Source organism: Microcebus murinus, chromosome 4, assembly GCF_040939455.1.
Source record: "Microcebus murinus isolate Inina chromosome 4, M.murinus_Inina_mat1.0, whole genome shotgun sequence".
Taxonomy (NCBI): Eukaryota; Metazoa; Chordata; class Mammalia; order Primates; family Cheirogaleidae; genus Microcebus; species Microcebus murinus.
This window is the reverse complement of record NC_134107.1, coordinates 21012658-21039441: the sequence shown is the minus strand read 5'-3', so window position 1 is coordinate 21039441 and position 26784 is coordinate 21012658. Positions and strand designations below refer to the sequence as shown.

General features: G+C 45.9%; 2 protein-coding genes across 55 annotated transcripts in view; both read left to right on the top strand.

Moving 5' to 3' along the window:
- Positions 1-73: 73 nt before the first annotated feature.
- On the top strand, positions 74-23286 carry NR1H3 (nuclear receptor subfamily 1 group H member 3). Of its 5 annotated transcripts, XM_012789152.3 has the most exons (12): positions 74-205; positions 10900-10975; positions 12631-12805; positions 15356-15435; positions 15962-16141; positions 16527-16793; positions 17142-17350; positions 17457-17636; positions 17829-17928; positions 22192-22305; positions 22450-22587; positions 22766-23286. In XM_012789152.3, the coding sequence occupies exons 4-12, from the start codon at positions 15393-15395 to the stop codon at positions 22888-22890; spliced, it is 1356 nt and encodes a 451-aa protein (XP_012644606.1). In that variant the 5' UTR covers positions 74-205; positions 10900-10975; positions 12631-12805; positions 15356-15392; the 3' UTR covers positions 22891-23286. The 5 variants fall into 5 exon arrangements, with proteins under 5 accessions (XP_012644606.1, XP_012644595.1, XP_012644625.1 ...); XM_012789141.3 differs by lacking the exons at positions 74-205; positions 10900-10975; positions 12631-12805 and adding exons at positions 13580-14116; positions 14377-14495; XM_012789171.3 differs by lacking the exons at positions 74-205; positions 10900-10975; positions 12631-12805 and adding an exon at positions 13580-14116.
- Positions 23287-23798: 512 nt separating this feature from the next.
- The window catches only part of MADD (MAP kinase activating death domain), a 47744-nt gene continuing 44758 nt past the window's right edge, over positions 23799-26784 (top strand). For all 50 annotated transcript variants that reach the window (XM_076001939.1, XM_076001950.1, XM_076001931.1 and 47 more), the window contains exon 1: positions 23799-24498. The gene's annotated coding sequence lies outside the window, so the exon portion shown is untranslated. The remainder of the gene's footprint in view (positions 24499-26784) is intronic.

The window sequence follows — 26784 nt, the reverse complement described above, 5'->3', positions numbered from 1 at the left end:
TGCAGCAGCCGCACGGACGCAGCCGAAAGAACACACGCCGGAAATGCGCTTGCCGCCATCTTGCTTAAGGATGGGCGGGGATGGTGGGAGAAAGCGCAATCTGCGAGAGAATGCGTGTGGGAGGTTAGCGATCTGGCCGCGGCAGAGGAGCTTGGGAATGTAGCGCGACCTCGCGCGGCAGACAGGATTTGAAGACCTCAACTTGGTAAACAGGGCCATGAGCTCAGGATTGCGTCGGCCAGGGGAGACCCCGTACCAAGGTGGCACTTGCACTGGGCGGAGCGATGGCCGGGAGAGCGAGCGCCCCCTCTGGCCAGGGTGGATGCAGAACCTGCGCGGCGGGGGATAGGAAAGTATAGGGCGCCTGTCTCCACGCCCCTGCCTTTGGGTGGAGTTTGAGCCTTGGCCCTCGATCTGTTCCCTGGGAGAGGTCTTGTTCCTGGTGCAGGGCACATCATGCAAACAGCCCTTTGGACTCCCTGTGTCCTTGAGGTTGCTCCCATTCTAGCCTACCTCTCATGCCCTGAGCAAAGCTTCTCCTTCCAGTCCTTTCCCTGTTCTCTCTCCCGTACTTCCAAGTTTTAGTTAATTAGAATCAAGACACCATGCCTCTTCCCAAAGGAGTTGGGTTGCACAGGATGTTCAGACTTTCCAAACCCATTGAATCCTAGGGGAATAGTTTCAGACCAGAGGGGAGATATTTTGGGGTAAGGGGCAGGCATATTATGAAGAGGGAGTAGATGGGGTTTCCGCAGAATCAGAGGCCCTCTTGGCATTGGCCATTAGAATTCAGATGTAGGCAGTTTGGCCCCAGGACTTTATGACTCTGAGCTTGGAGTGACGCACAGTTTCAGGAGATCAGACCCTTGGGATACTTTGATTCATATCTGCCCACTAGAAGCAAATCATTTCAGATCTTGGGGAAACAAAATTCATCAGAACTGTCTCCTTATTTTGCCCCAGGAACTCCAGATCCATTATATATAGATACCTCAGGATCTAAACCTTGCTTCCGGAGTTGTCATGGAGGAGTCTGAGGAGTGAATAGATTAAGAACTGAAGGCTGGGTAGCCAAATAGTTGAAATAGTTTTTTTTTTTTTTTTTTAAAGAGATGGCTATCTTGCTCTGTTGCCCAGGAGTGGAGTGGAGTGACACAGTCATAACCCCCTATAGCATGGAACTCCTGGGCTCAAGTGGTCAGTCTCCCAGATCACTGGGGTTACAGGCATAAGCCATAGTGTCCAGCAGTGTTCTTAACCTTATTTAGTCACAAGCCCGTTTATGAATCAGATGAAAACTTTGCCCCCTCTCCTCCAGAAAGATGTCCACACACACAAGTATATTTTCAAAAGGTTCACAAAGACCATTTGTAGGTTTCATAAATCAGGATCTCTGAATCCCTGATCTAACCTAGTCCTCTTACTTTACAGATTAGAAAACAAACAAACAAAACTTCCAGAGAGTGGAAGGGACTTGCCCAAGCCCACACAGTTAAGGAGAATGGATTAAAACCCAAGTTTTGTGCTTCCGAGGTTAATTAATGTTTATAATGGGTTGGTTTTTGCAGGCTACTCAAACTGCATTACTAAACTATATTTGGTGGCCCCAAAATAACTTTAAGAAAAAAGAAATTTCCATCAAAGGAAACCTTTTCACATTAGTGGGACTGAATGGGACATGGCTAATTGGCAAAATACATCATGTATTAGTGTTTTTTTTTTTTTAATGTTTTGTTTTAATGTGCTCCTTACTGTCCTTGCAAAGTAGCCAGACCATTGTGCTTTCAGAATGTAAATCTTTGGCTCACCCAATTTTAGCAGGTAGAAAAAAATCCCTTGTCGACGGAAAAAAAAGCCAAGTCTACAAAATAATTTTAAAGAGATTTATTCTGAGTCAAATTTGAGGACCATGACCCGGAGCCACTGCCAAGAGGCCTTGGGCAAGTGGACTCGCTGTGGCTGGGTTACAGTTTGGGTTTTATACATTTTAGAGACAAGGGTTATGGGTAAAGCCATCAATCAATGTGTGGGAGGTATACATTGGTTTGGCCCAAAAAGGAGGGCCATCTTGAAGGGGGGGGGGCTTACAGGTTATAGGTGGGTTTAAGGTTAAAGATTCTTTAGATAGTAATTGGCTAAAGACATGAAGCTTTGTCTAAAGAGGTGGAATGTTTTAACATAAACTGTTTACCAGAGGTAAGCCACCATTTATTGCAAATAGAAGGCCTGCAGGTTTGTCTTGCATACCCTCAGGCCTGTTAATGGGTTACAAAGGAAGTCTCCAAGAAGGGAGGGGGGCATGATAAGGCCTGTCTGACCTCCCTCCTCCTGGCAGGCAACTTTGCCCTAGAATATTCCTCTGGCCACGAGGGGGTCCATTCAGTCAGCTGGTAGGGGTTGAGGATTTTAGTTCACAATTCCCCCCTTTTGGCCAAGATCTGTCATAGGCAACATCTATGGCCAAACTTTTATTTTGTCCCATCCGTTGCCAGGGTGGTGTGGCTACCTGCCCTGGGTCCATCTAGTCCCTCAGTGGGACCCTTGTGGTCAAGAGGACAGAAGAGCCAAACTGGGGCTTATAGCCAATAAAATAAGCCATACAGGATGGGAGGTAGACAGGCACTAATTGATACGCTAAAATTCTTTAGATGACATAAGAGTAAAATGCAAAATATTAAAGGCAAGGCTACAAAACTAATTTACCTACAAGTATTGAGATATACTATATTCTTGGGTTTAGTGGTAGACTTGTAGCAAATATAAGCATCATTAATTAACATTTAAGCTAAGAGAGTTTAGTAATTTATACTAAGGTGGCTGATAAATTACTCATTATATTTTCTTTTGTATAATCTATAACTGATAAAAATTACACTCAGTAAGTTTTAAGTTTATAAAAAGTAGGAAAAAAGAACTTTTATGATTGGATGGATATCTGCAGCATGTGGCCTGAAAAGACAAAGTATTTCTTTTAGTATTCCTTTAGGCTTTTGCGTGTCCCTCCTATATCTGGAGGGTAACTAATTCCATCCCTCAGAATTGGCCCTTACAATCTGGCACGCCCCCTCTAGCGCGATATTCCCTGGGCTCAGAGGGAGGATATTTGAACAAGGCTTTAGCAGATTCCATGGTTTTAAGGTCCCATAGATCAGGTAAACTTGCTAATTACCTAAAATTTGTCAGGACTCAGGAAAACAAAAGAATTAGTAATGTTTTAAATAAAGAGTCTTTATATGAAAATTTAGTTTAGTCTCATGAGGTTTGAGTTAGCTATACTCATGGTCATATCAGATTTTTAATTAAAGTCTTAGAACTTTGGTTTGTTTTACTCCAGTGGTATATATAATCTCTAAAGTTATTAGAAACCAGTATTTAAGTGGATTTGTCAGTCCTTTCCATGGCCTTTACTTGAAGAAGCCAATTTTAGACTTAGCCAGAAAGAACCACTCTCTGAAACGAATCAAAGTAAAATAATAACTTAAAAGATGATAAAACTTGACCAGCCATGGTTACAGACAGTTGACAAACCAAATTGGTTATGTGACATACAGCAATTTACATAACCATAATTATTATTGATACACATACCAAGACATGCCAATAATTTACAAAACTAGTATATTAATAACATACTTATACAAGTACAGCCCAAAGAAAATTAAATACCATTTTATATTTGACAATGTTCCCTGGATGGTTTTGACACATTAAATAAATCTAATGTCTTTCTTAGACTTTTAGTGATCCTAATGTATAAAAAGCTAGTTTAAGGTCAAAAGGCTGAATTTAGAATTTAACTTTTGGAAAGGTCATCAAATATCAAAGGCTTAAAGCATTTGTTCATATATAATCACAAACCACTATAAAATAATTTAACAGGGCCGGGCGCTGTGGCTCACGCCTGTAATCCTAGCTCTTGGGAGGCCGAGGCGGGCGGATTGCTCAAGGTCAGGAGTTCGAAACCAGCCTGAGCAAGAGCGAGACCCCGTCTCTACTATAAATAGAAAGAAATTAATTGGCCAACTGATATATATATAAAAAAAAATTAGCCGGGCATGGTGGCGCATGCCTGTAGTCCCAGCTACCCGGGAGGCTGAGGCAGAAGGATCACTCGAGCCCAGGAGTTTGAGGTTGCTGTGAGCTAGGCTGACGCCACGGCACTCACTCTAGCCTGGGCAACAAAGCGAGACTCTGTCTCAAAAAAAAAAAAAAAAAAAAAAAAAAAATTTAACAAAGAAAGAGAGACATTAAATAAATCTAAAGGTGATAAAGTTATATGGATATAAATCTTAACCCTTTTTTTTTTTAGTTTTTCTAGTTAGAACCTAATAAAGAGAGCACAGGCATTATCTGACAAAGTATAAAATGTTTTACCAAAGCATAAAATGCCAATTACCAAAATTAAACAAAACCTTTTTGTACTACACTACTTTTTATATTAAAAGGAAAAAAATGTTATAAAATTAAATTGAGTACACATCATGTTATTTCATTAAGAGTAAATTAATATTGACAGAAATCTTTGTTTTAGCCAAAATTCTTTAATAAATTTTCTTTTATAAACTTTATTCTCACCTGCACATACCATACACCATTTATAAAACATACCTTAAAACTTTCGATTTTGTCCTAACATTCCCTTTTCCTAAATAACCATTCATTTTAGGACAAAAATTTCATGCAAGATCCTTTCTTTACATTACTTTCTGTTAACCTTTCTTACCTTACATTAACCTTTCTTACCAAAAACATATTTCTATATTCATTGTCCCTTTACATCTTTTTCTTACACAAGTGGAATTTTGTTTTTATTTTCTTTCTAAATTTATTCAGCCCTTATTAGACAAAGTTATACATTTTAATAAGAACATTCTGTTTTATAATTTTTCTTATTAAAAAATCTTATTCTTTGGTACACCTTATATGTAGAATTACATACAATGACTAGAATTCTTAGTAACTAGAATTTTTAGTAACTTTAAATTTTAGTGAAAACTTTAAAAAGTAGGAAGTCATGAATTGTTTATCATAAGACACTTGTCATGAAACAAGATTGTAGGAAACTGTAAAATTATAGCCAAATTAATAATTCAAATATATATATATATATATATATATATATTTTTTTTTTTTTTTTTTGAGACAGAGTCTCGCTTTGTTGCCCTGGCTAGAGTGAGTGCCGTGGCATCAGCCTAGCTCACAGCAACCTCAAACTCCTGGGCTCGAGCAATCCTTCTGCCTCAGCCTCCCCAGTAGCTGGGACTATAGGCATGCGCCACCATGCCCGGCTAATTTTTTTATATATATATCAGTTGGCCAATTAATTTCTTTCTATTTATAGTAGAGACGGGGTCTCGCTCTTGCTCAGGCTGGTTTTGAACTCCTGACCTTGAGCAATCCGGCCCGCCTCGGCCTCCCAGAGAGCTAGGATTACAGGCGTGAGCCACCACGCCCGGCCTATTTTTTTAAGTGCCCAAATTCTATTTTTTGAGAAAGGAGACTCAGTGTCTCAAACAAGTATAAGACCTATAATAGACAGACTGCAGTACAAGTTAATAAGAAAGCTGAATCTGTGTCTTTTTTTTGCAGTTTATTAAAAGGTAAATAAAAAATCTTTTGTTATTCCTATTAATATCATATGACAATCTAGTTTAAAAGAGAAAACCAAATTTCATTGTATTAGTGTATCAATGATCAAAGTTAATTTTAATAAAATCTTATAAACAAATCTATCTAATTTTAACCTATAAGACTATAAGACTTTTATAAACCTTTTATAACTTTTTAACTTTTATATACACTTAATTTTTAATGATCATTTACATATTGAATAAGTAGTTTAAAAAAACAATAAATTAAACAAAATAATGGATTTAAACAGAACTCTAGAACAAATGGGCCTGACTGACATTTATAGGACATTCTACCTCAAAACCACTGAATACACATTCTTCTCATCAGCTCATGGGTCATTCTCTAAGACTGACCATATCCTAGGACACAAAGCATGTCTCAAACAATTAAAAAAAAAAATTAGAAATTATACCATGTCTCTTTCAGATCACAATGGAGTAAATGTAGAAATCAACCCTAACAGGAACTCTCATTTTTACACAAAATCATGGAAACTAAACAACCTTCTACTAAATGATCACTTCATAAATGAGGAAATCAAGATGGAAACCAAAAGATTTTTTTTTTAACTAAATGACAACACAAGTTATCAAAACTTGTGGGAGGAAAGTTTATTTCCATAAATGCCTATAAACAAAATTATCTTTTAACAAAACTAATATTTATGTTGTATAACATTTTTATTAAAATAATTTTTGTATAGGGTTGTTTTTCTTTTATCTAGAAGTTTTAATTACACATGCTAATCATAATGTCAACTCTTAGAAAAATTTAGAAAGTTAAACTTTGAACTGTTAGTCACTAATTTTATTAGTATTCCTAAATATAAAGCTATGAAGGTATATAAACTTATATTTAAGAACTGATGTTCTAGTATTTTACCTTACAAATGACCCATTTATAAGGGACATATAATGACATTTTAGGATCATCTTTTTTTAACTTAACATAATGACTAAGATTTTAAATTACATGAAAACTTTATTTGTATTTATTGCATTTGTATTTACCTAATTCATCTATATTAGCAGCTTACTTAGATCCTCGCTATTAAAAGTTTAAGTTACTTTTTTATTAACCATTTTTATACCCTGTAAATTAGATATATATAACAGAACATGGATCAAAATACAAACTCAAATCTTATCAAAAATAAGCATTTTAATAAGACTTGTTCTTTTAAACAAATATAACATCACTTTTAAATTTTGTAAATATAGCAGTCATTTTAGAATATCTTGTTTAAAGGTATTAGCTAATTAGATCCTTCCAAAAGCCTTTATTTTAAGCTAGTTTTGTTTTTTTTTTTTAATCCCATCAACATAAGATCTCCTGGCTGTAGACTGAAGAAAACTTTCAGCATCAATTATTAGCACCTCAAACAATGATACAAAGCGGTTAACATGCTTTTTACATGAGAATCAAGATTAAGCTGTTTTTTAAAAAAAACTATCTAAATGGTCTCAAAACAATGTTTAGTGCATAAACTTGAGCACATTTATAGAGTAAGATTACTTTGAGATTCTCATGGATTTTAACCATCATTCACTTTTTTTTTTTTTTTTTTTTTTGAGACAGAGTCTCGCTTTGTTGCCCGGGCTAGTGTGAGTGCCATGGCGTCAGCCTAGCTCACAGCAACCTCAAACTGCTGGGCTCGAGCGATCCTTCTGTCTCAGCCTCCCAAGTAGCTGGGACTACAGGCATGCGCCACCATGCCCGGCTAATTTTTTATATATATATCAGTTGGCCAATTAGTTTCTTTCTATTTATAGGAGAGACGGGGTCTCGCTCTTGCTCAGGCTGGTTTTGAACTCCTGACCTTGAGCAATCCGGCCCGCCTCTGCCTCCCAGAGAGCTAGGATTACAGGCGTGAGCCACCACGCCAGGCCCATCATTCACTTTTTATCTTAAAATAAATTGCTATATAAAAACTAATAATTTAGAATTTTTTTTTTCTAGGCAAAAACTCTATTACAGTAACACAGTGTAATCATAACCAGCTAGATAGTAAAGAGTAGGACAAAAATGGACAAGACCAAGGTAAAACTAAAGCTTTCAATTTAAGTTCTTTACAACTTTCAGGACAACTTTGAATCCCTAACAATACTGTTAAATGAGTTGAACACACCTTGTGCACCTCTCTACAGGCATTGAATGAGTGGAGGTAAACTATTTCTGCAGTTAGGATTAAAAGATCAAAACCAAAATGTTTTTTTTTATACACCTTTAACGATTAAATTTGTTTTTTTTCCCCTCTATTTGTTGTTTTATTTATTCTAATTTGCTGACTTAGGCACATTTGCATTTTTACCTTAAACACATAAGTATTTTTGTTGGTAACCCAGATTCAGTTAATATCATTTGACCAAATATTAAATTTACTTTACTTATCAAAAATCACCCATTACTTTGTCTTTGGCTGAGTTTACATTTTTATCAAACCTTTACACCTCAAGAACTTAAATGTCCAATAAAACCCAGGCAAAAACAAATGTATGCTGACAGTTTGAAAGCATTTTTACGATTACTTTACTAATAACACCTTCTTATTTATTAATAATAACACAGCTTATTTACCAACGGTTACTAAATTCACATGAAGCATTTGGGTTTAATTTATGAGCGCTTCCTTAATTTTAAAACAATCCGAAACCTATAAGCACAAACATGTGATACATGGACAGACATAAAACATACCCAAACATATACACTCTCTCAGACACATACATACACACAAAGTTCTGATAAATTTTACCCTAGAATGTTACCCATGAAATGGTAACACAAACTCACCAGTCTGTAAAAGAAAGCTGGATCTAAATTTCTTCTGATGAGACTGGAACTTGTTCACCTGGCAAATTTTAGTTGACCTGATAGGTAACTTAATTAGGCCTGTGGATCAAAGTTTTGGGTAAAGCAGTTTCTACGGCAGTTTGATTTTTTTTCTTCAGTGCAAAATGAGTTTTCTATGTTAGCATTTTAGCCAGAACTGGCAGCAAGGTCTCCAGGTAGCCTTTCAATTGTAAATACCACAAACAATGAGTTATCTTAACATCACTAGAAAAAGTTAGCAGATTTTAGAGTAGCCAGAAAGGAAGAGAGAGATAGCTTGAGACATTTTAATAGTGGGGGGTCGACCATTTCAGCTCTGAATTTTTCTTGATGTAATTTTGCCCTTTCTTAAAAACTTGTGCACAAGAATTAGCTATAACCAGCTGGAGCCCTAGAAAACCTGGCATGCCTTTGAATCTTTTCATTTACAAAAATACTTGCAAGTAGAGACGCCACAAACCAACTGGGGTGCCCCAACAGGAGTCATTTTCCTTGCCCTTCCTCACTCTTAAAGAATTTGTTTTTCATAGACAAGCCAATTGAAACTAGTTTTGAGAGGAAATAAGGCAACGGAGAAAGCCCTTTAGAATGCACCTCTAAACCTAAATTAGGATCCCAAACAACAATTCCTAGGAAAAGAACCAGCTCAGAATAAACCAAGACCATCAACCAAAAACGGGAGGTCCGGATCTCAGGAGGACTTAACCAGTTCCCGCCAAAGGAGAAGCTCGGAGTTGGAGGCCTAAAAGGGCCATGCTGGTACCTGGCGCCGAGTCTGCGCTGCTCCTTAGGCGGCCCTGAGTCTTCTCTGAGATCCTGCTGGCTACGCCAAAATTGTCGACGGAAAAAAAAGCCAAGTCTGCAAAATAATTTTAAAGAGATTTATTCTGAGCCAAATTTGAGGACCATGACCCGGAGCCACTGCCAAGAGGCCTTGGGCAAGTGGACTCGCTGTGGCTGGGTTACAGTTTGGGTTTTATACATTTTAGAGACAAGGGTTATGGGTAAAGCCATCAATCAATGTGTGGGAGGTATACATTGGTTTGGCCCAAAAAGGAGGGCCATCTTGAAGCGGGGGGCTTACAGGTTATAGGTGGGTTTAAGGTTAAAGATTCTTTAGATAGTAATTGGCTAAAGACATGAAGCTTTGTCTAAAGAGGTGGAATGTTTTAACATAAACTGTTTACCAGAGGTAAGCCACCATTTATTGCAAATAGAAGGCCTGCAGGTTTGTCTTGCATACCCCCAGGCCTGTTAATGGGTTACAAAGGAAGTCTCCAAGAAGGGAGGGGGGGGATGATAAGGCCTGTCTGACCTCCCTCCTCCTGGCAGGCAACTTTGCCCTTGAATATTCCTCTGGCCACGAGGGGGTCCATTCAGTCAGCTGGTAGGGGTTGAGGATTTTAGTTCACACCCTCAAATTCATCTTTTGCTTTTCTTCTCACTTGTTCAAGTATGTCTATATCCTTTGTGCCTGCAAGTATCCCATATAGGAGGGATTGATGAAGCAGATATTATTTAAATTTTTTATTTTTTTGAAACGGGGTCTTGCTTTGTTCCCTGGGCCAAAGTGCAGGGGTGTCATCATAGTTCACTACAACCTCAAACTCCTGGGCTCAAGTGATCCTCTTGCCTCAGCCTCCCAAGTAGCTGAGACTACAGGCATGTGCCACCATGCCCAGCTAGTTTTTTATTTTGTAGAGACAGGGTCTCATTATTGCCCAGACTGGTCTGGAACGCCTCAAGGTATCCTCCTACCTTGACCTCCCAAAGGGCTAGGATTACAGGCATGAGCCACCATGCCTGGCCTATTATTTCAGTTTTTATAGAAAGAAGCAAATCCAGAAAGGGAGGAAATTGCACCACAAGTAGATGGTAGGGCCTGGAGGGCCTGGAGCTCAGCTCTAGTTTCTTGACACCCACCAACCCCAGCTTATGCATATTTTCTACCAGAAGATTCTGTGATTCTCACACCTTAGTTCCTAATTGCTGATACAAAAAATAGACGTATAGATGGATAAATAGATGGGTACATGCTCCTACCCTGGACCAAATAAATCAGAATCTCTGAAGGTGAAGCCAGGTTTGGGAACCACCACTCTATCCTGTGTTGGCAGAGCAAACCTAAATCCAGGTGAATTAACCATTTTTCCCATCTGAGGAGGCAGTTTTGTGTAATGGAGTAAGGTGGTTTTTGTCCATTGTATGTGATTTTCTTTTTCCTTTTTTTTTTTAGTTTGAGCTTGAGTTTTTGAATCAGCTATACTTGTATTCAAATTTGATATTTACTCTTTGCTAGTAACCATCTCCTAGGGTTTATTGTGAGGATAAATGAAATAATACAGTTAAAGGTAAATGTTATATATTAGGACCTAAATAAATGTTACTTTTCTTCTCTCCTTTCTGCCTTTTATATCATGTCTGAATTCATAGGTCTGGTGAAGCAGGAACTCCTGGATTTTTACCTAGGATTCTTCGATTGAGAGGTTGGGTAGAAGTCACTTGAGAGGTATGAAATGGTCTGCAAAATGATCCTCACACTTTCTACCTTTCCAGAATGGTGAAGGAGGGAGCAAAAGCAGTTGCCCCAGTCTGTCCCTGCAGATCCTGCCTCACAGCCTGCTTCATGGGAATGAGTGCCTTCAGGGGAATTATCCAATGATACCTGTGACGGTGGGCTGGTCCTAGTCTGCTTCAGGGTTCCCCTTGCTGGAAGAAGTAGCCTCTGCAAGTTCTGGGGGTCAGAAATGTGACTTGGTAGATCCCTGAGGGTATTTGTTCCCAGGGATACTGCTTCCTGTAGAAGCCAAGGAAACACAGGAGAGGCCCACAGGACTAAGGGGCCTTTGGACCTAACACCTCCTGAGGGCTGGTGGGACTGTGCCCTGGGGGTGGGGCCAGGAAGTGGGACATGTGATTCCAGCGGCTGATCACCTCACTGCTTGCCCTGGCCTAGGGCAGAAGTCTCAACAAATTCTGTGGAAATACTGTCAAACAGGTTTTGGTCTTCTCCCATTTTCCTCTCCCTTCTCCTCTTTGTGGGTTGGGGATCAGGGGGCTCCTGAGCCCCCCGTAACCTGATGGGGTAGCTCTGGTAGTGAAGTACTGGTAATGCTGCCGCCTCTGCATGAGACAGGCTGAGGCTGATTCCCTGGCTTGGGGAAATTGCTGCCTTGACCTGCTTGTTCAGCAGTTGGCTCTGGCCTGGGTCCGAGGGCTCCACATGGGGCTTATGTGTGGTCTTGGGTCCTGGGAGGCCACCTGTGGGGAGACTAGGGTGTAAAGAGAGGGACGTGAGGACTGGAAATAGATGAGGGAGGGTTTTCCTGGCTCCCAGAAGATGGGTCACCAGGCTTCAGAGCAGTGTTATATCCTGAGTACCTTGAAACCAGGAATCTCAGGGACATCTCTGACTATGCTGCTGTGCTGAGCTTCCAGGGACAGGGTGGGGGCTGGAGGAGGAAGCTTGATTGGTGCTGTGGGTGCTGGGACAGAACAGTTCCAGTCCACAGCAGCTGGAGTCCCTGGTTTCCACTTTCCCAGACCAGCTGGGGCCTCGTGAAAATCAGAGCAGGAACCCACTTGAGAGGAGTGGAGAGCCGTGTGCTCGTGACTCAGAGATGCCCAGACCAGGGCGGAGGCCAAGTGAGGGGTTGGCCTTGTGATGAGGGGGAACAAGAGCAAAAGCCAGAGGCAGAAGTTTGCGATGGGAGTGTCACAGGGGCTTTTCTGAAATGTGAAAATGAATATATGGGCAGATTTTGCAACACCACCCAGCCTGCTGTCTTCTCAAATCTGCTCCCCAGCCCCCCCGCCTGTTCCCCTCCCCACCCCATGCTTCCTCCCATCTTTCAGCAAGCTCCTTTCTGCTTCACCTTTCCCTGTCCTTTCTCATCCTGTTCCTTCTGTCCCACCCCCACACCCCATGTCCACTCTTTCCCTGTTTCCTCTTTTCTCCTCTCCCTGGTGCCCTGTTCATCTCTGTTTTGGTCCCTCTGGCTGCCTGCCCTGGGCCCCTGTCCTTCTATGCTTTAATGCAGGGCCCATGGGAACTGGAGTTCACAGCAAAACAGGAAGAGCCCATGAGCGGGAAACTGGGAATGGGGCAAGGGGTGAATGACCAGCAGTAACCTCAGCTCCTCACCTCCCATATCTGGACTGAAGCATCTGCAGATGCTCCCAGCCTCTCCCCTGCAGCCCACCAGTCCTAGCTTCTTCCATCTCAGCATTCCACTGGCCCGTCAGACCTGAGAGGCAACAAGAAAGATTGCCCTGGACTCTGACACAGCGCAAAAAGAGCATGCGGACTGGAGTAAAGACATCTGGATTCTGATCCCAGGTTGGCCACTAACTGTGTGGTCTTGGAAAAGGCCCTCACATGAGCTTCAGTGTTCTCTGTCAAATGGAGCTCAGGTTACTGACCCTCCCTTTCTCCTGGGGCTGCTCTGAGGACCAGAAAAGATAGTGAAGGGTTTGTACTATTTGTGGAAACAAGCACAAAGTTCACAATGTATGGATTTGAGGTGATGGGAAGACCCACAGCCGAAAGGAGTGGGAGGGTAATGACAACTGCTGCCATTTCTTGGACAGTTACTATGGTCCACACATTGTGCTATGATCTATTGTTTCATTCTCACAACCTTATATGACAAAACTATTATTATCCCTGTTTTAAAGATAAGGAAACAAAGGTTCAGAGACATTATATAACTTGCTAATCAAGATTACACAGGCAAAAAGAGGCATAGTCAGGATTTGAACCCATTTTATTACCCTTTGTTTGAAAAAAAAAAAGAAAGAAAACAACAACAAAAAAGGATTTGAACCTAAAAATCTGAGCCCAGAGCCCAAACACTAAATCAACATGCTGAGTTGAAATCGACTAAAGCTAACAAGTATGGGATGGAAGAGGGCCATTTTTCTTGTTTACTTACTCATTCAACAAACAAGGACACCGGACCTACTCTGTTGCCTCTATGCCAGGCCCTGTTCCAGGGCTTAGCGGGGACATAAAATCAATAAAATGTGGGGTCTACCTTCAGGGATGGAGGTCCTAGACGGCAGGGCAGGAAGACTATGGTATAGTTCCAGTAAATGCTGAATAGAGCCTGCCATCACTTCCGATTGGACTGTTGCCCAGAGGAGGCAACCTGCGTACTTCTCAGGTCCATCCTGGGCTGGCACCTGGGTTGCCTGCCATCTGTCACTCCCACCTATTCCAGGCCTGCCATTGCTCATGGCTGACTTCCTACCAGCATATCTCTCCTGGCCTCCTCTCCTGTCACCTCTCCTTCACCCCGCAGGGCACCCACGTACGGAGACTCCCTGGAAGGCCCAGCACCTGTCTCCACCCCTGGAGTTCCACCAGCTTGGCCGAGGCCTGGGGCGAGTGGAGAATGCTTCTTGGCCCCTTCCCAGAGGCAGGGGAGGAGGAGGGAGGCTGGGAAAGCAGGCTGGGGCCGGGTGTCAGTGTCGCAATTCTGGGCCGTGCTGGGACCTTTGCTCTGCGAGGTGTCTGTGGAGGGGAGGGAACTCGGACTCTGGAGGCTGCTGGGATTGGGGTGGGGGTGCCTGGGAGGCAGTCCTTCTGGACGAGCAGCTAAGAGCCCTGGAGTGAGGAGAGGAAGGGGAGAGACCTGGAACTGTGCCGGTCTGCAGGGAAATGCAACTGTCTTAGTTGGGGGTAGGGGGCGGGGGTGGCGCTGGGCTGAGGGGTGGCCGGCTGGGGAGGAGTCAGCCTGGTGGGGAAGCTGCCCCGTGGGCAGGGCGGGGGCTGAGGAGGCAAGAGCTCCAGCCGGCTCCAGTCAGCCAGGCAGGAAGGAGGGGTGGCCCGACCCCTTGGCAGTCCCTCCCCTCAGCCTCTCCCCACAGTGCTACTTCCCTGGGGCTCCACGTCCCTCTTGTGCTCAGCTCCGGCTCACCGGCTGGCGGCACTCAGGCCTCTGGACTGGGGACTGCACCATTCTCTTCTCCCAGCAAGGGGGCTCCAGAGACTGCCCAGCCAGGAAGTCTGGTGGCCTGGGGATTCGGTGGGTCTGCTCCTCAGCAGCAGCCTGGGGCTCTGTGTGCATGTCTAGGTTGGAGTGGGGAGACGATCTGAGGATCTTAGAAAGGGGCCGCCCGGGAGAAGTTAGGGGTGATGGCAATGGAAGCTCGGGGCATGGACAGGATTCTATTTAGATCCCAGAATAACTCTTGAGGGGTTCTGAGAGAAGAGGTTCTGTATGTGAAGTGGGGAGACTCTTGGGGGCAAGAGGTTTGTGCTGGGACCTCGGAAAGTGGCAGGAGTGAGCTTCTTTAATAAGCAGCTTGTTTCACTAGGTGGAATGAGCCTGGATTCCATCTCCTAATCCTGCCCAATTTGGCCGTCATTGCTGGAGCAAGGGGGAAGGGGCTCTGACAGAAGCAGGGCAGATGTGCCCAAACATTTCCTGATGGCCTGGAGAGTGGCTCTGGGGAGAAAGGCAGGCATGGTGGCTGGGAGCTCAGACTTTGGAGTCAAAGAGACCAGGCTTGGAGTCTTGGCTCTACCCCTGCCTAACTGTGTGGCCATAGGCAATTTACTTAATCTCTTTGAACCTCAGTTTGCTTATCTGTAAAATGGGCTTAAAAATAGTCCCGAGCCAGGCATAGAGGAGGACTGCTTGAGCTCCGGAGTTCAAGGCTGTAGTATGCAATGATCGAGCCTGTGTATAGCCAATGTACTCCAGCTCCAGCCTGGGCAACATAGTGAGATGCTGAAGGCATATGAAGCCTTAGTACAAATTAATGATATATATTGCAAATAAGTTGGCTGATATTGTTAGTAAAAAGGCATGATCAGAAGAAGGGAGCTGAGGCCAGAAAGGAGCCCAGTTCTCGAAGAGTGTAACCTGGGTCATTCCTGCAGGACAGTGCCTTGGTAATGTCCAGGGCTCCAGGAAGAGATGTCCTTGTGGCTGGAGGCCCGAGTACCTGATGTTTCTCCTGGTAAGCGTCTTCATTCCAGCCCTCTCCCTTGAGCCCAGACCTCAGGCTCCTCTTCTCCCTTAGGAATCAGCCTCCTTCATTACCTGCATTCTGCTGTCCTCCAGAGAACAGTCCAGAGCTTGTTCTTAGTATTGCTTGCCTCCCGCCCAGATATCCTCTGCCCTTGTTCTGGTGTCTGGTCCATGCAGGCACCTACCCATCCTTTCCAATCTGGGCTTGCTACCGGAGAGAGTTGGCATGCCTAGTGCTTACCCAGCTCCGGCTTTGAAGAGTTCTGTCTTATTGGAGGTGCATGCCAGTCCCCCAGGGCAACAAAGGTTAACATCTTCTTTAAGGTCTTGAGGTACAGGGACTACAAGGGACTAGTCCTAGAGCCCACATGAACCATGGGGTCTCAAAGCCTGAGCTGGGGCTTTGCTGCCCTCTAAGGGTGGGGCTAAGTTTGCAGTTTCCCAGCTAGGATGCTAAGGAAGTGGAGCTGGGATGGGGCCTGAGACCCCTTTTGTGCCTCTCTTTTGGGGCTCAGATTCTGCAGTGGAGCTGTGGGAGCCAGATGCAAGCAGCAAGGGCCCAGGAAGCAGCAACCGCATCCTCATAGAAGAAGCCAGGATACCTCAATCTGCTGGGGACACTTTGGGGATGGAGCTGGAGGCAGCAGAGCCCACAGCCCTGCTCCCCAGGACAGAGCTCCCTTCAGAACTCACAGGTGAGGAGCTTCTGGATTTGGAGGTGGTAGGAGCTCCCTGGACCTAGGACGGGTTCCTTGGGGTTCTTTACCTGTAATATCATGGTGAAGTCCAAAGGCTTTGGAGTTAACTAGATCCAAGTGATCTGAGTGTGAATTTTATCTCTACCTTAGGTCTTTCTGAGTCTCAATTTCCTTATTTGTGAAATGGAAATAATAATTGTGGTTGTTATAAGGATCAATTTACACAAGGGGCTTATATAGTACCTAGGACACAATGGCATTCGGTGAATGAGAGCTTGTAATAGAGAGACTGGACTTTGTATTATAAAGGGAATGCAGGTCACTAAGTGCCCAGGGCAGTGGCTGGGTTGGGGAGAACATTAAGGCTCTTCCCTGTTTCCAGATCTCCGTCCACAAAAGCGGAAAAAGGGGCCAGCCCCCAAAATGCTGGGGAACGAGCTGTGCAGTGTGTGTGGGGACAAGGCCTCTGGCTTCCATTACAACGTGCTGAGCTGCGAGGGCTGCAAGGGCTTCTTCCGCCGCAGTGTCATCAAGGGAGCGCGCTACATCTGCCACAGTGGTGGCCACTGCCCCATGGACACCTACATGCGCCGAAAGTGCCAGGAATGTCGTCTTCGTAAATGCCGCCAGGCTGGCATGCGGGAGGAATGTGAGTGTCCAGGGCCGGAGTGGAGGGAGAGGCTGAGGGGAAAGACGAGTGAGGGGAACAGGTGCCTGAGCCTGCAGGGGCTGCTCAGTCTCTGAGTATGGATTAAAATCTCCTTTGGGAGGCTGAGGCAGGAGGATCCCTTGAGGCTAAGAGGCTGCAGTGAGCTATGATGACACCACTGCACTCCAGCCTGAGTGACAGAGCGAGACCCCATCTTTAAGAAAAAAACTCTTCCTTGCCTTTACCTAATGATCTCTGCATTTCTGGAGCCCCAGACTACCCCCTGTGCCCTATCCTTGCTTCCTGTCTCCCCTCTTCTCCCTTCCTCATGTCTTGGCCTGTCCTTAGGTGTCCTGTCAGAAGAACAGATCCGCCTGAAGAAACTGAAGCGGCAAGAGGAGGAACAGGCTCAGGCCACATCCCTGCCCCCGAGGGCTTCCTCACCTCCCCAAGTCCTGCCCCAGCTCAGTCCGGAGCAACTGGGCATGATCGAGAAGCTCGTCGCCGCCCAGCAACAGTGTAACAGGCGCTCCTTTTCTGACCGGCTTCGAGTCACGGTACTTGACAAGTCTGGGGAGAGGTGGTTGCCCCCAGAGCACCAGTGAGCTTTTTGACGTCCGACTCAAAGCAGTTTGCCTTTTCCCTCCTTGTCCTCATGGGTAGCCTTGGCCCATGGCACCAGATCCCCAGAGCCGGGAGGCCCGTCAGCAGCGCTTTGCCCACTTCACGGAGCTGGCCATCGTCTCTGTGCAGGAGATTGTTGACTTTGCCAAACAGCTGCCCGGCTTTCTCCAGCTCAGCCGGGAGGACCAGATCGCTCTGCTGAAGACCTCGGCGATCGAGGTGGCTGGAAAAGGGCAAGGGATGAAGGGAGGACCACAGTGGGATTATCTGTGGGAGGGGCCTCCAAACATCCAGCTGGGAGCCAAATCCACTGGGAAGTACTGGACAAGGGGAATCAACCTTCCCCCAAAGGGGCCATGCGGCAGCACCAGCCCTCTTAGACCACATTTGAGGTTTGCTACTTGTGTGCAGGTGATGCTTCTGGAGACATCTCGGAGGTACAACCCTGGGACTGAAAGTATCACTTTCCTCAAGGATTTAAGTTACAACCGGGAAGATTTTGCCAAAGCAGGTAGGTACTGAAATCACAAAGGGATTGGGGTTGGATGGTCAGGTGCTTTTGGTCATGGGCCCACAGTGACCACAGAGCCACAGGCACAATGGCTGTAAAGAAGGCTCCACTTGTATGTATGTATGTATGTATTTATGAATGAATGAATGAATGACAGAGTCTTACTCTGTTGCCCGGGCTAGAGTGCTATGGTATCAGCCTAGCTCACAGCAACTTCAAATTCCTGGGCTCAAGCGATCCTCTTGCCTCAGCCTCCCGAGTAGCTGGGACTATAGGCATGTGCCACCATGCCCGGCTAAGTTTTTCTATATATTTTTAGTTGGTCAATTAATTTCTTTCTATTTATAGTAGAGACGAGGTATCGCTCTTGTTCAGGGTGGTTTTGAACTCTTGACCTTGAGCTATCCTCCCGCCTTGGCCTCCCAGAGTGCTAGGATTACAGGCATGAGCCACTGTGCCCAGCCTCCACTTGTTTTTTGAAGACAGAAAATTGGAATGCTCATAGGCCTCTTTCAACTGCTCCAAATAGACCCTTGTCCTGGGTTGCATTAGGCCAGTGGTTTTCAAACTGTGTTCCAAGGAACCAAAGGGGTTTTGGAAGTGTCACCTTGGAGAAGAAACAAGGAGGTATAGGAATGTCCTTCATCCTTACTTAAGCCAAACTAGAAGCTCCATTTAAAGCTGCATTATATACTGTGCTTCTTTTTTTTTTTTTTTTGAGATAAAGATATACATTGTAACCAATATACTGTGCTTCTCCATAACATCTTGCTTGAAAATACGATTTTAAAGCTAGGAAAAAAAAAGTTTGAAAATACTGCTCCAAGCCTTTTAGTCATCACAAAATGAACAATCTTTCTCAGATGTGCTCTTTAAGGATCCTGCGGGCTGATTTCCCCTACTCTATTTCAATCGCTTTTTCTGATGAACTGGAGAACCAGAGTTGAAACGTGGCAAACAAGCCCAGATGGGGCAGTTGTAAGATAAGAGTGAATTCGAGCTGGGCTCGGTGGCTCACGCCTGTAATCCTAGCTCTCTGGGAGGCTGAGGCGGGCGGATTGCTCAAGGTCAGGAGTTCAAAACCAGCCTGAGCAAGAGCGAGACCCCGTCTCTACTATAAATAGAAAGAAATTAATTGGCCAACTAATATATATATAAAAAAAAAAATTAGCCGGGCATGGTGGCACATGCCTGTAGTCCCAGCTACTTGGGAGGCTGAGGCAGCAGGACCGCTTGAGCCCAGGAGTTTGAGGTTGCTGTGAGCTAGGCTGACGCCATGGCACTCACTCTAGCCTGGACAACAAAGCGAGACTCTGTCTCAAAAAAAAAAAAAAAAAAAAAGAGTGAATTCGTCCATCCCCATCCTATATTGGAGTATTTTCTCCAAGAATTGGTTCACATTGCTGCTCTCTATCTGATGCTTGCTTTGGGCTAAGCAGATAGCCTAGTCATATTCAATTGTTGGTAATGTTTGTGTTCTGGGAGCAGGACTAGGAGAGGATGGGAAGCTGAGGGAGTTTTGGAGGAATTGGCACTGAGCCCGCACGGGAGACTGAGGAGCTTAAGAGCTGAGTGAGTGGGTCTGTAAAATATGGTTGATGCTGTAACTCCATTCTCAGGGCTGGTAGATCTGTTTCTAGGCCAGAGTCATAAAGCCTTTCCTGGTTCCTGATGACTCAGGTCAGCTCATGTGCCTCTTGTCCCAACACAGGCCACTCAGTGAGCTTTCTAGGAAGGCCTCCTTTAACTATAGGGCATGACAGGGTTGTGTTGGCACCTTTTGCCTTCTGTAGTGCCCAGCAGCTGCCTGACTGTCTAGGCACCTAATCAGGGTGATATGATAACTGTACCCAGTTTTATTTTTATTTTTTTTGAGACAGAGTCTCACTCTGTTCCCCAGGCTAGAGTGCTGTGGCATCAGCCTACCTCACAGCAACCTCAAACTCCTGGGCTCAAGCAGTCCTTCTGCCTGAGCCTCCTGAGTAGCTGGGACTACAGGCATGCGCCACCACGCCCGGCTAATTTTTTCTATATATTTTTAGTTGGCCAATTAATTTCTTTCTATTTTTAGTAGAGACAGGGTCTTGCTCTTTCTCAGGCTGGTTTTGAACTCCTGACTTTGAGCGATCCTCCCGCCTCAGCCTCCCAGAGTGCTAGGATTACAGTCATGAGCCACCGTGCCCAGCCTGTACCCAGTTTAAAGCCTGGCCCTGTCTGCCTTCCCTACCAAACCACCTTTTCCACAGATGGTTATTATCCCAGACCTTCTTAACTATGGCCTTCTCCTTTAGAACATCCTCCTTTCTGAACCCTTCCCAGTTCTAGTGTCCCTGTGTTTTTTCAGCACTGGTGGACTTGTGCTATCTGAATTTGCACCTGTTCATAAATTTATTTATATAAGCAGATTTGACATCATCATGTTTGTCATTCATTTCTCATTTCATTAGTGAGGTCTTGGGGAGAGGGAACAGAAGCTCTATTTTGTCAGGTCTTCTTCCCCTTCTACATCTACTACCATTTGCTGCACCTAGTGGATGACTAATCTTGTGGACTGTGAGCGCATTTGAGGCGTTCTTTCAGTGAGCGTTAGCAGACCCTCCCGAGTGCATAACCCAATTCTTCTCTTACTCTCTATAATATGGGGCTGTTTGGCACACTTTAGAGCTCAAAACCTCACCAAGAAATGCTTTATAAAATGGGGCTTGCCCATTAAATGGATCAGTACACAACTCTTGATAAACATCAGGGTGAAAGTACAGGAAGTGACTAATCAAGAAGCCTCAAATGGAAAAGTATAGCAGATGGTTATTAAAAGAAATCTAACAAACTCTAGGGAACAGTGTGGGGTACAAAGACTTTGACAATGTTTATTGGAGAAGTTTTCTCTAAGTGTCATGACTTTAGGTCATGGTTTGTTGCACTCTAGTCTTCTCAGTAAGAAAACTGGTTAATTTTTTAAATTATTATTTACTTTATACATGGTAATTACCATATTTGCCACATATTATTCTAAGAACATTATGAGGTAGGTACTATTATTATCTCCATCTTACAGATGGGAAAAGCAAGGCCCAGAGAGGTTAAATAACTTACTCAAGATCACAAAGCCTAGTAAATGGTAGAGCCAGGATTCAAACCCAGGCAGTCTGGTGCCAGAGTCCACACCCTCAACCACGCTGCTATACTCCCTATATTCCCTCTAGGGTGTGATACATGAACTGTATCTGTAGTATTCAAATAAGTAAGGCTAATTGACAGCGAAAAAGGCTTCTTTATAAACAAAAAGAAGAATTGCCTCTATTTCTAGAAATGTGGCCCTTAAGAATTCTAATTAGAATATCAGAATTGGCCAGGCACAGTGGCTCACACCTGTAATCCCAGCACTTTGGAGGCTGACGCAGGAGGATTGCTTGAGGTCAGGACTTTGAGAACAGCCTGGGCAACATAGCAAAAAATTTAAAAATTAACTGACCAGGGCTGGGCACGGTGGCTCACGCCTGTAATCCTATCACTCTGGGAGGCCGAGGCGGGCAGATTGTTCAAGGTCAGGAGTTCGAAACCAGCCTGAGCAAGAACGAAACCCTGTCTCTACTATGAACAGAAAGAAATTAATTGGCCAACTTATATATATAGAAAAAATTAGCCAGGCATGGTGGTGCATGCCTGTAGTCCCAGCTATTTGAGAGGCTGAGGCAGTAGGATTGCTTGAGCCCAGGAGTTTGAGGTTGCTATGAGCTAGGCTGATGCCACGGCACTCACTATAGCCTGGACAACAAAGTGAGACTCTGTCTCAAAAAAAAAAAAAAAATTAACTGGCCATGGTGGTGTGTACCTGTAGTCCTGGCTGAGTTGAGAGGATTGCTTGAACCTAGGAGTTTGAGGCTGCAGTGAGCTATGATTGTGCCACTGTTTTCCAGCCTGGGTGACAGAGTGAGACCTGTCTCCAAAAAAAAAAAAAAAAGAAAAGAAATAGCAGGTTTATTATTTAATTAAAACCTTCTATGTGCCAAGCAAGCACAGTGGCTGAGTGTTCTGCATGCTTCATCATGGAACCATCACAACACTCTTATGAATAAGTTCAGATATGATTCTCATTTCACAGATGAGGCTTAGAGAGGTTAAGAGACTTACCCAAGGTTACACAACAGAGACTGAAGACTTCTTAGTGAGTTCCTAGTAGTTTCCTAAGTTGAGGAGTTGGAGGAGAGAAGGAAGTTCCTGCTGTTCCTGCCACATGCCTCAGCCTCCCTTTTTCCTCCCCAGGGCTGCAGGTGGAATTCATCAACCCCATCTTTGAGTTTTCCAGAGCCATGAATGAGCTGCAGCTCAATGATGCCGAGTTTGCTTTGCTCATTGCCATCAGCATCTTCTCTGCAGGTGTGGAGGAGGGGCGAAGGGAAACCAAGCAAGAGACTTTCACTAAGGGGTGGGGGGAGGCTCTTGCTGTGTTATTTTGGGATGGAAGAGGTTGAGTGTGGCATATCCCGCTTTTTGGTTGTGATAATGGGGTATGGAACTAAGACCTTGGCCAGACCTGCTTTTCAACTCTGTTGGTGATCGATAGACCGGCCCAACGTGCAGGACCAGCTCCAGGTAGAGAGTCTGCAACACACCTATGTGGAAGCCCTACATGCCTACGTCTCCATCCACCACCCCCACGTGAGTCTCCCCATGGTGCCCTTGCTCTTGCTCCAACAGGTCCATTTCCTGTCTTCAAGAATCCCCCTCTACCTACACTGTGCACAGACAATTCTCTACCCTTCCCACAACTCCTCTACCCTTTCCCCCTTTCCCTGGGGAGAGGAGAAGGCTGCACTTGTCCTTCTCCTTTCCCTAGGACCAACTGATGTTCCCACGGATGCTAATGAAACTGGTGAGCCTCCGGACCCTGAGCAGTGTCCACTCAGAGCAAGTGTTCGCACTGCGCCTGCAGGACAAAAAGCTCCCCCCGCTGCTCTCTGAGATCTGGGATGTGAACGAATGACTATTCTTCTCCCATATCTTCTGTTTTCTGGGCTGGATGGCTGAGGCCCCATGGCTGCCTCCTAGAGGTGGAGCTGACTGAAAAGAGCGAACATTCCTGGGAGTTGGACAGGATCCTCACGTGGCATTAAAGAAGAGTCAAAGGGTTGGGAGTTTTGTGGCTGCTGGTCAGTGAGGGGCCTGTTAAAGCTGTGCTCCCTCTGAAGACTGTCCTGGCCCCACCAAACTGATGAACCTGGGGGCCACTTTGCACAAGGTTCTCCATGGCCCTGCCCATCCTGCCTCCACCACTTCCTGTTTTCCCCACAGGGCCCCAAGAGAAATTCTCCGCTGTCACTCTGTGGCTTGGCCATAAATGCCTTGGGGCTGCCTCACTGACAGGTCTGGCGCTGTTTGAACAGGAAAACAGACCAAAATGAACGCAGAATGAGAAAAACCAATTTCTGGATTGGGGGTGGGGCACAGCAGAAGAGGAGGAAGCCTGTGTCCTTTAGGATCCACCTCCAGACTCAGAGGAGGGAGACAAGTCACAAGTGACACAAGTGACAGTCTTGGCAGTGGGGGTGGTGGTGGGGGGGGCTCCTTTTACTAGCTCATCGCGCCATATGGGTAAATGAAATGCTGAGGATTAGACCCCCCTTCCCTTTCCCGCTTCCTTCCCCTTTAGTGTTCCAGGTGGGATCGGGTTATCTTTCTGTGGGGGAAGAAGTGGATTTTCAGAACTAATGCCTCAGCCAAAGTGCACCTCACGTGCGTGTGTGCCTTAGGTTTTCCGTTGACATCTGAAATAAAGGGCACAGCCTGAAAGACCCAGGGCTGGGTTCCAGCCCCCAAGCCCTGTGGGACAGGAGGAAAAGGCCCCTGAGGCCACAAGGAGGCTACCCTGTGGCGGGTTTGGCAGCCTGAAAGGACTGGACTCCACTTCCCAGCGGGCACCGCGGCACTGTTCACGCCCCCTTCTCTGGTGCGCGGCGTGTAGGTGATACCGGCCGCGCCTTAGCTCAAGCCCCCCCGCTGCCCAGAGTTGGTAGGCTCCGCCGGCGGGACAGCCGGCTTGTCAGCCCCGGCGGCCGGGCACTTCCAAGCCGCATGCGGGGGGAGGGAGGTGAGGTGTGTGGAGAGGATCAGAAACTCTCAGGTGCAGTTTATCCTGAGAAGTCACTTTCAGATTAATCAATGTTTCGTCGAAACGGGCTCTATGACCATGTCGGATCAAAATCTGTGTGAGGAGCCCAAACAAAAGGTATTCCTTCGGGTCCTCCCCTTGCAACTCAGTGGCGCTGGACTGGCCCAGCACGCCAGTCTCGTTCCCACTTCCACACGGATAGGCGTGTGAGTACCGCCTTTCTCCCCGTCTACTCCACCCTTCAGCGCGCGGCTTGGTGCAGCCCAGTCCCCCCAGGGGTGAATGGTACGGCCCCGGCCCCCCTCAGCCTCTGGCTTCCGCACCGGTTCGGAGAGGTACGCGCCCCCCGGTGCGGACGCGGAACTGGCGCCTGCTCGGAGTGGCGCCGAGCGCCGGGGCGACTGACGCTCCGCTGCCGGGGGACGTCCGGCCGGGCCTAGCCGGTCCCCCAGGCTCGGAAGGTAGGACAACCTGGGTCACTGGGGGTCTGGAAGGGTATTTGAGTATTTAGGGACTCCTAGAGGGAGACGGGCTCTAGGAGGAAAGGGTCTCTTTGGAGGCCCTCTATGAGTGAAAGGGCGTGGAGTCTCGGGAGGGAGTGAGGCGGGGGTCAGAGGAGGAAGGGGACGAGGTCGGTGGCATGGGGACGCCCCGGGCCACCGAGGGGCTGCGGGCTGCGGGCTGCGGGCTCCGGTGCAGCTCTGGGCTGCTCGGCTGGATTCCCGCCGGGCGGGCGGCGCTGGTTCCGGGACGGGGGCGGGGGAGAACTGTCCAGCAGGTGAGGGGGCGGGCAGAGCTGTCCAGCCCGGAGCCCGAGCCTGCACGAGCGTTTGGCGTTGTGCGTGCGCGCGTGTGTATGTGCGCGCCTGCGCGCCTCAGTTTTGGTTATGATTTGGAGAACCACGTTAGGTTTTTTAATAAAGATTTTTTAAAAAAAATTTGGTGTTTCAAATTGACTTACTGGAGACTGGAGACACCATTTAATCTTTTTCTGGCAACCGCTCCCCTCCCCATTTTCGTGCATCTCTAAATTCTTGCTCCTTTTCCTGTCCTCCCCTCTTCCCCAGCCCCGCCAATTGCCTACCTCATTGCTCCAGTTCTCCCTCACGCTGGACCAGTCCGTGCTGATGAGCTTGCAAGGTCACTGCCTGGGGATGGGGAGGAGGGGAGGAGAGCCTCCTGTTGTGCTCGCGTCAGCAGAGATGTCATATCGCTCTCCGGTTTCTATGGCTTTACTATGAGATCCTGCCTAAAACGGGGGAGGGACAGATCCAAAGGGTTGGTTAGCATGGGCATTGTAGGCTGAAAAATGCATGGGTAAGTTAAAGGTTTATGGATCCTGAATCTGCATCTGGCTGGAGTGGATGGTGTAAGACTTCAGCAGACAGGTATGCATTTTGAGCTTGATGCCTTTGGAATATATGGAGATAGGAACCAGGGGCTCCACATTAGTAAATATGGTTGAGGCAGAGTATGAGTCTGGTTGGTTATGAAGACTGAGTGTTAGTTGTGGGTGTGTTAGAGGATTTAGTCTTTGTGGGGAGAGAATGAGAAGAAAAGCCTTGGTTATCTCTGCAGGTTACTCTGCTGAGTAACTGAAGGCAGTGGCTGTTGATGAGATATGAATCTGTAGCTAAAAATCTATCCTGCCACTTGTAGCTAGAATAGTCACAAGATCTCAGGGTCCTTGTGGCTCTGGAAGGGGATGAGGACTGTAAATGTCTTGGGTTTTATCAAACAGTTCTTAGTGGAGAGGAGCTGAGATCCCACCAAGACAAGAGAGGCCCCATAGCCTAATAATATATTAGTAGGAGAGGCTTCAGGCCTGATCTTTGAGATTTTGGCTGGAAAGCGCTCCTGGCTTTCAGCGTAAGATTTCAAGGCTTAGCCTAGAGCTCTGGTCCTATAAATTCTGTTTTACTTTAAGCTACTTTGGCTTTCAGTGTAGACATTTCTACATAATTCCCCCCCCCAATCCCATGACAAATTAACCGCATAATTCTTTTTTGAGCCAGAGTCTCACTCTGTTGCCCAGGCTGGAGTGCCATGGCTTCAGCCTAGTTCACAGCAACCTCAAACTCCTGGGCTCACGGGATGCTCCTGCCTCAGCCTCCTGAGTAGCTGGGACTACAGGCATGCACCATCATGCCCAGCTAATTTTTTCTATATATTTTAGTTGGCCAATTAATTTCTTTCTATTTTTAGTAGAGACGGGTCCTTGCTCTTGCTCAGGCTGGTTTCAAACTCCTGACCTTGAGTGATCCACCCACCTCGGCTCCCAGAGTGCTAGGATTACAAGCATGAGCCACCACGCCCAGCCAACCACATAATTCTTTATAGAACAAATTGTGCTTTCACCCAGATCCCATATCATTTCTCTATTTCCCTCCCCTTATTCTGCTTAGGAAGAGCTGAGCTCAGCTTTATACTGGTGTCCCACCTTCTGTAGTATACTTATGGCTCTGTAGCAGTTGGGAGAACCAAAGGGCTGTTTGGGTTCATTAAGCAGTGGTGATGCCTAGAAATGAATATATAGCATGTTTGGGAACATGGTGGTGAGGAGGTATTGCTATCAAAAGCCAAAATTAGGACAAAATACGAACTAAAGACAGATGGGCAAAAGATAACCTGATTATTAGCAGGTGGTGTCAGTGGAAGAGGTCCCCAGGCTCAAGGAGAGTAAATTGTTGTGGGCCCTGGCTGACTCTGAGTAGCAGCTGCTAGCACTGAGCGGTCACCAAGCAGGG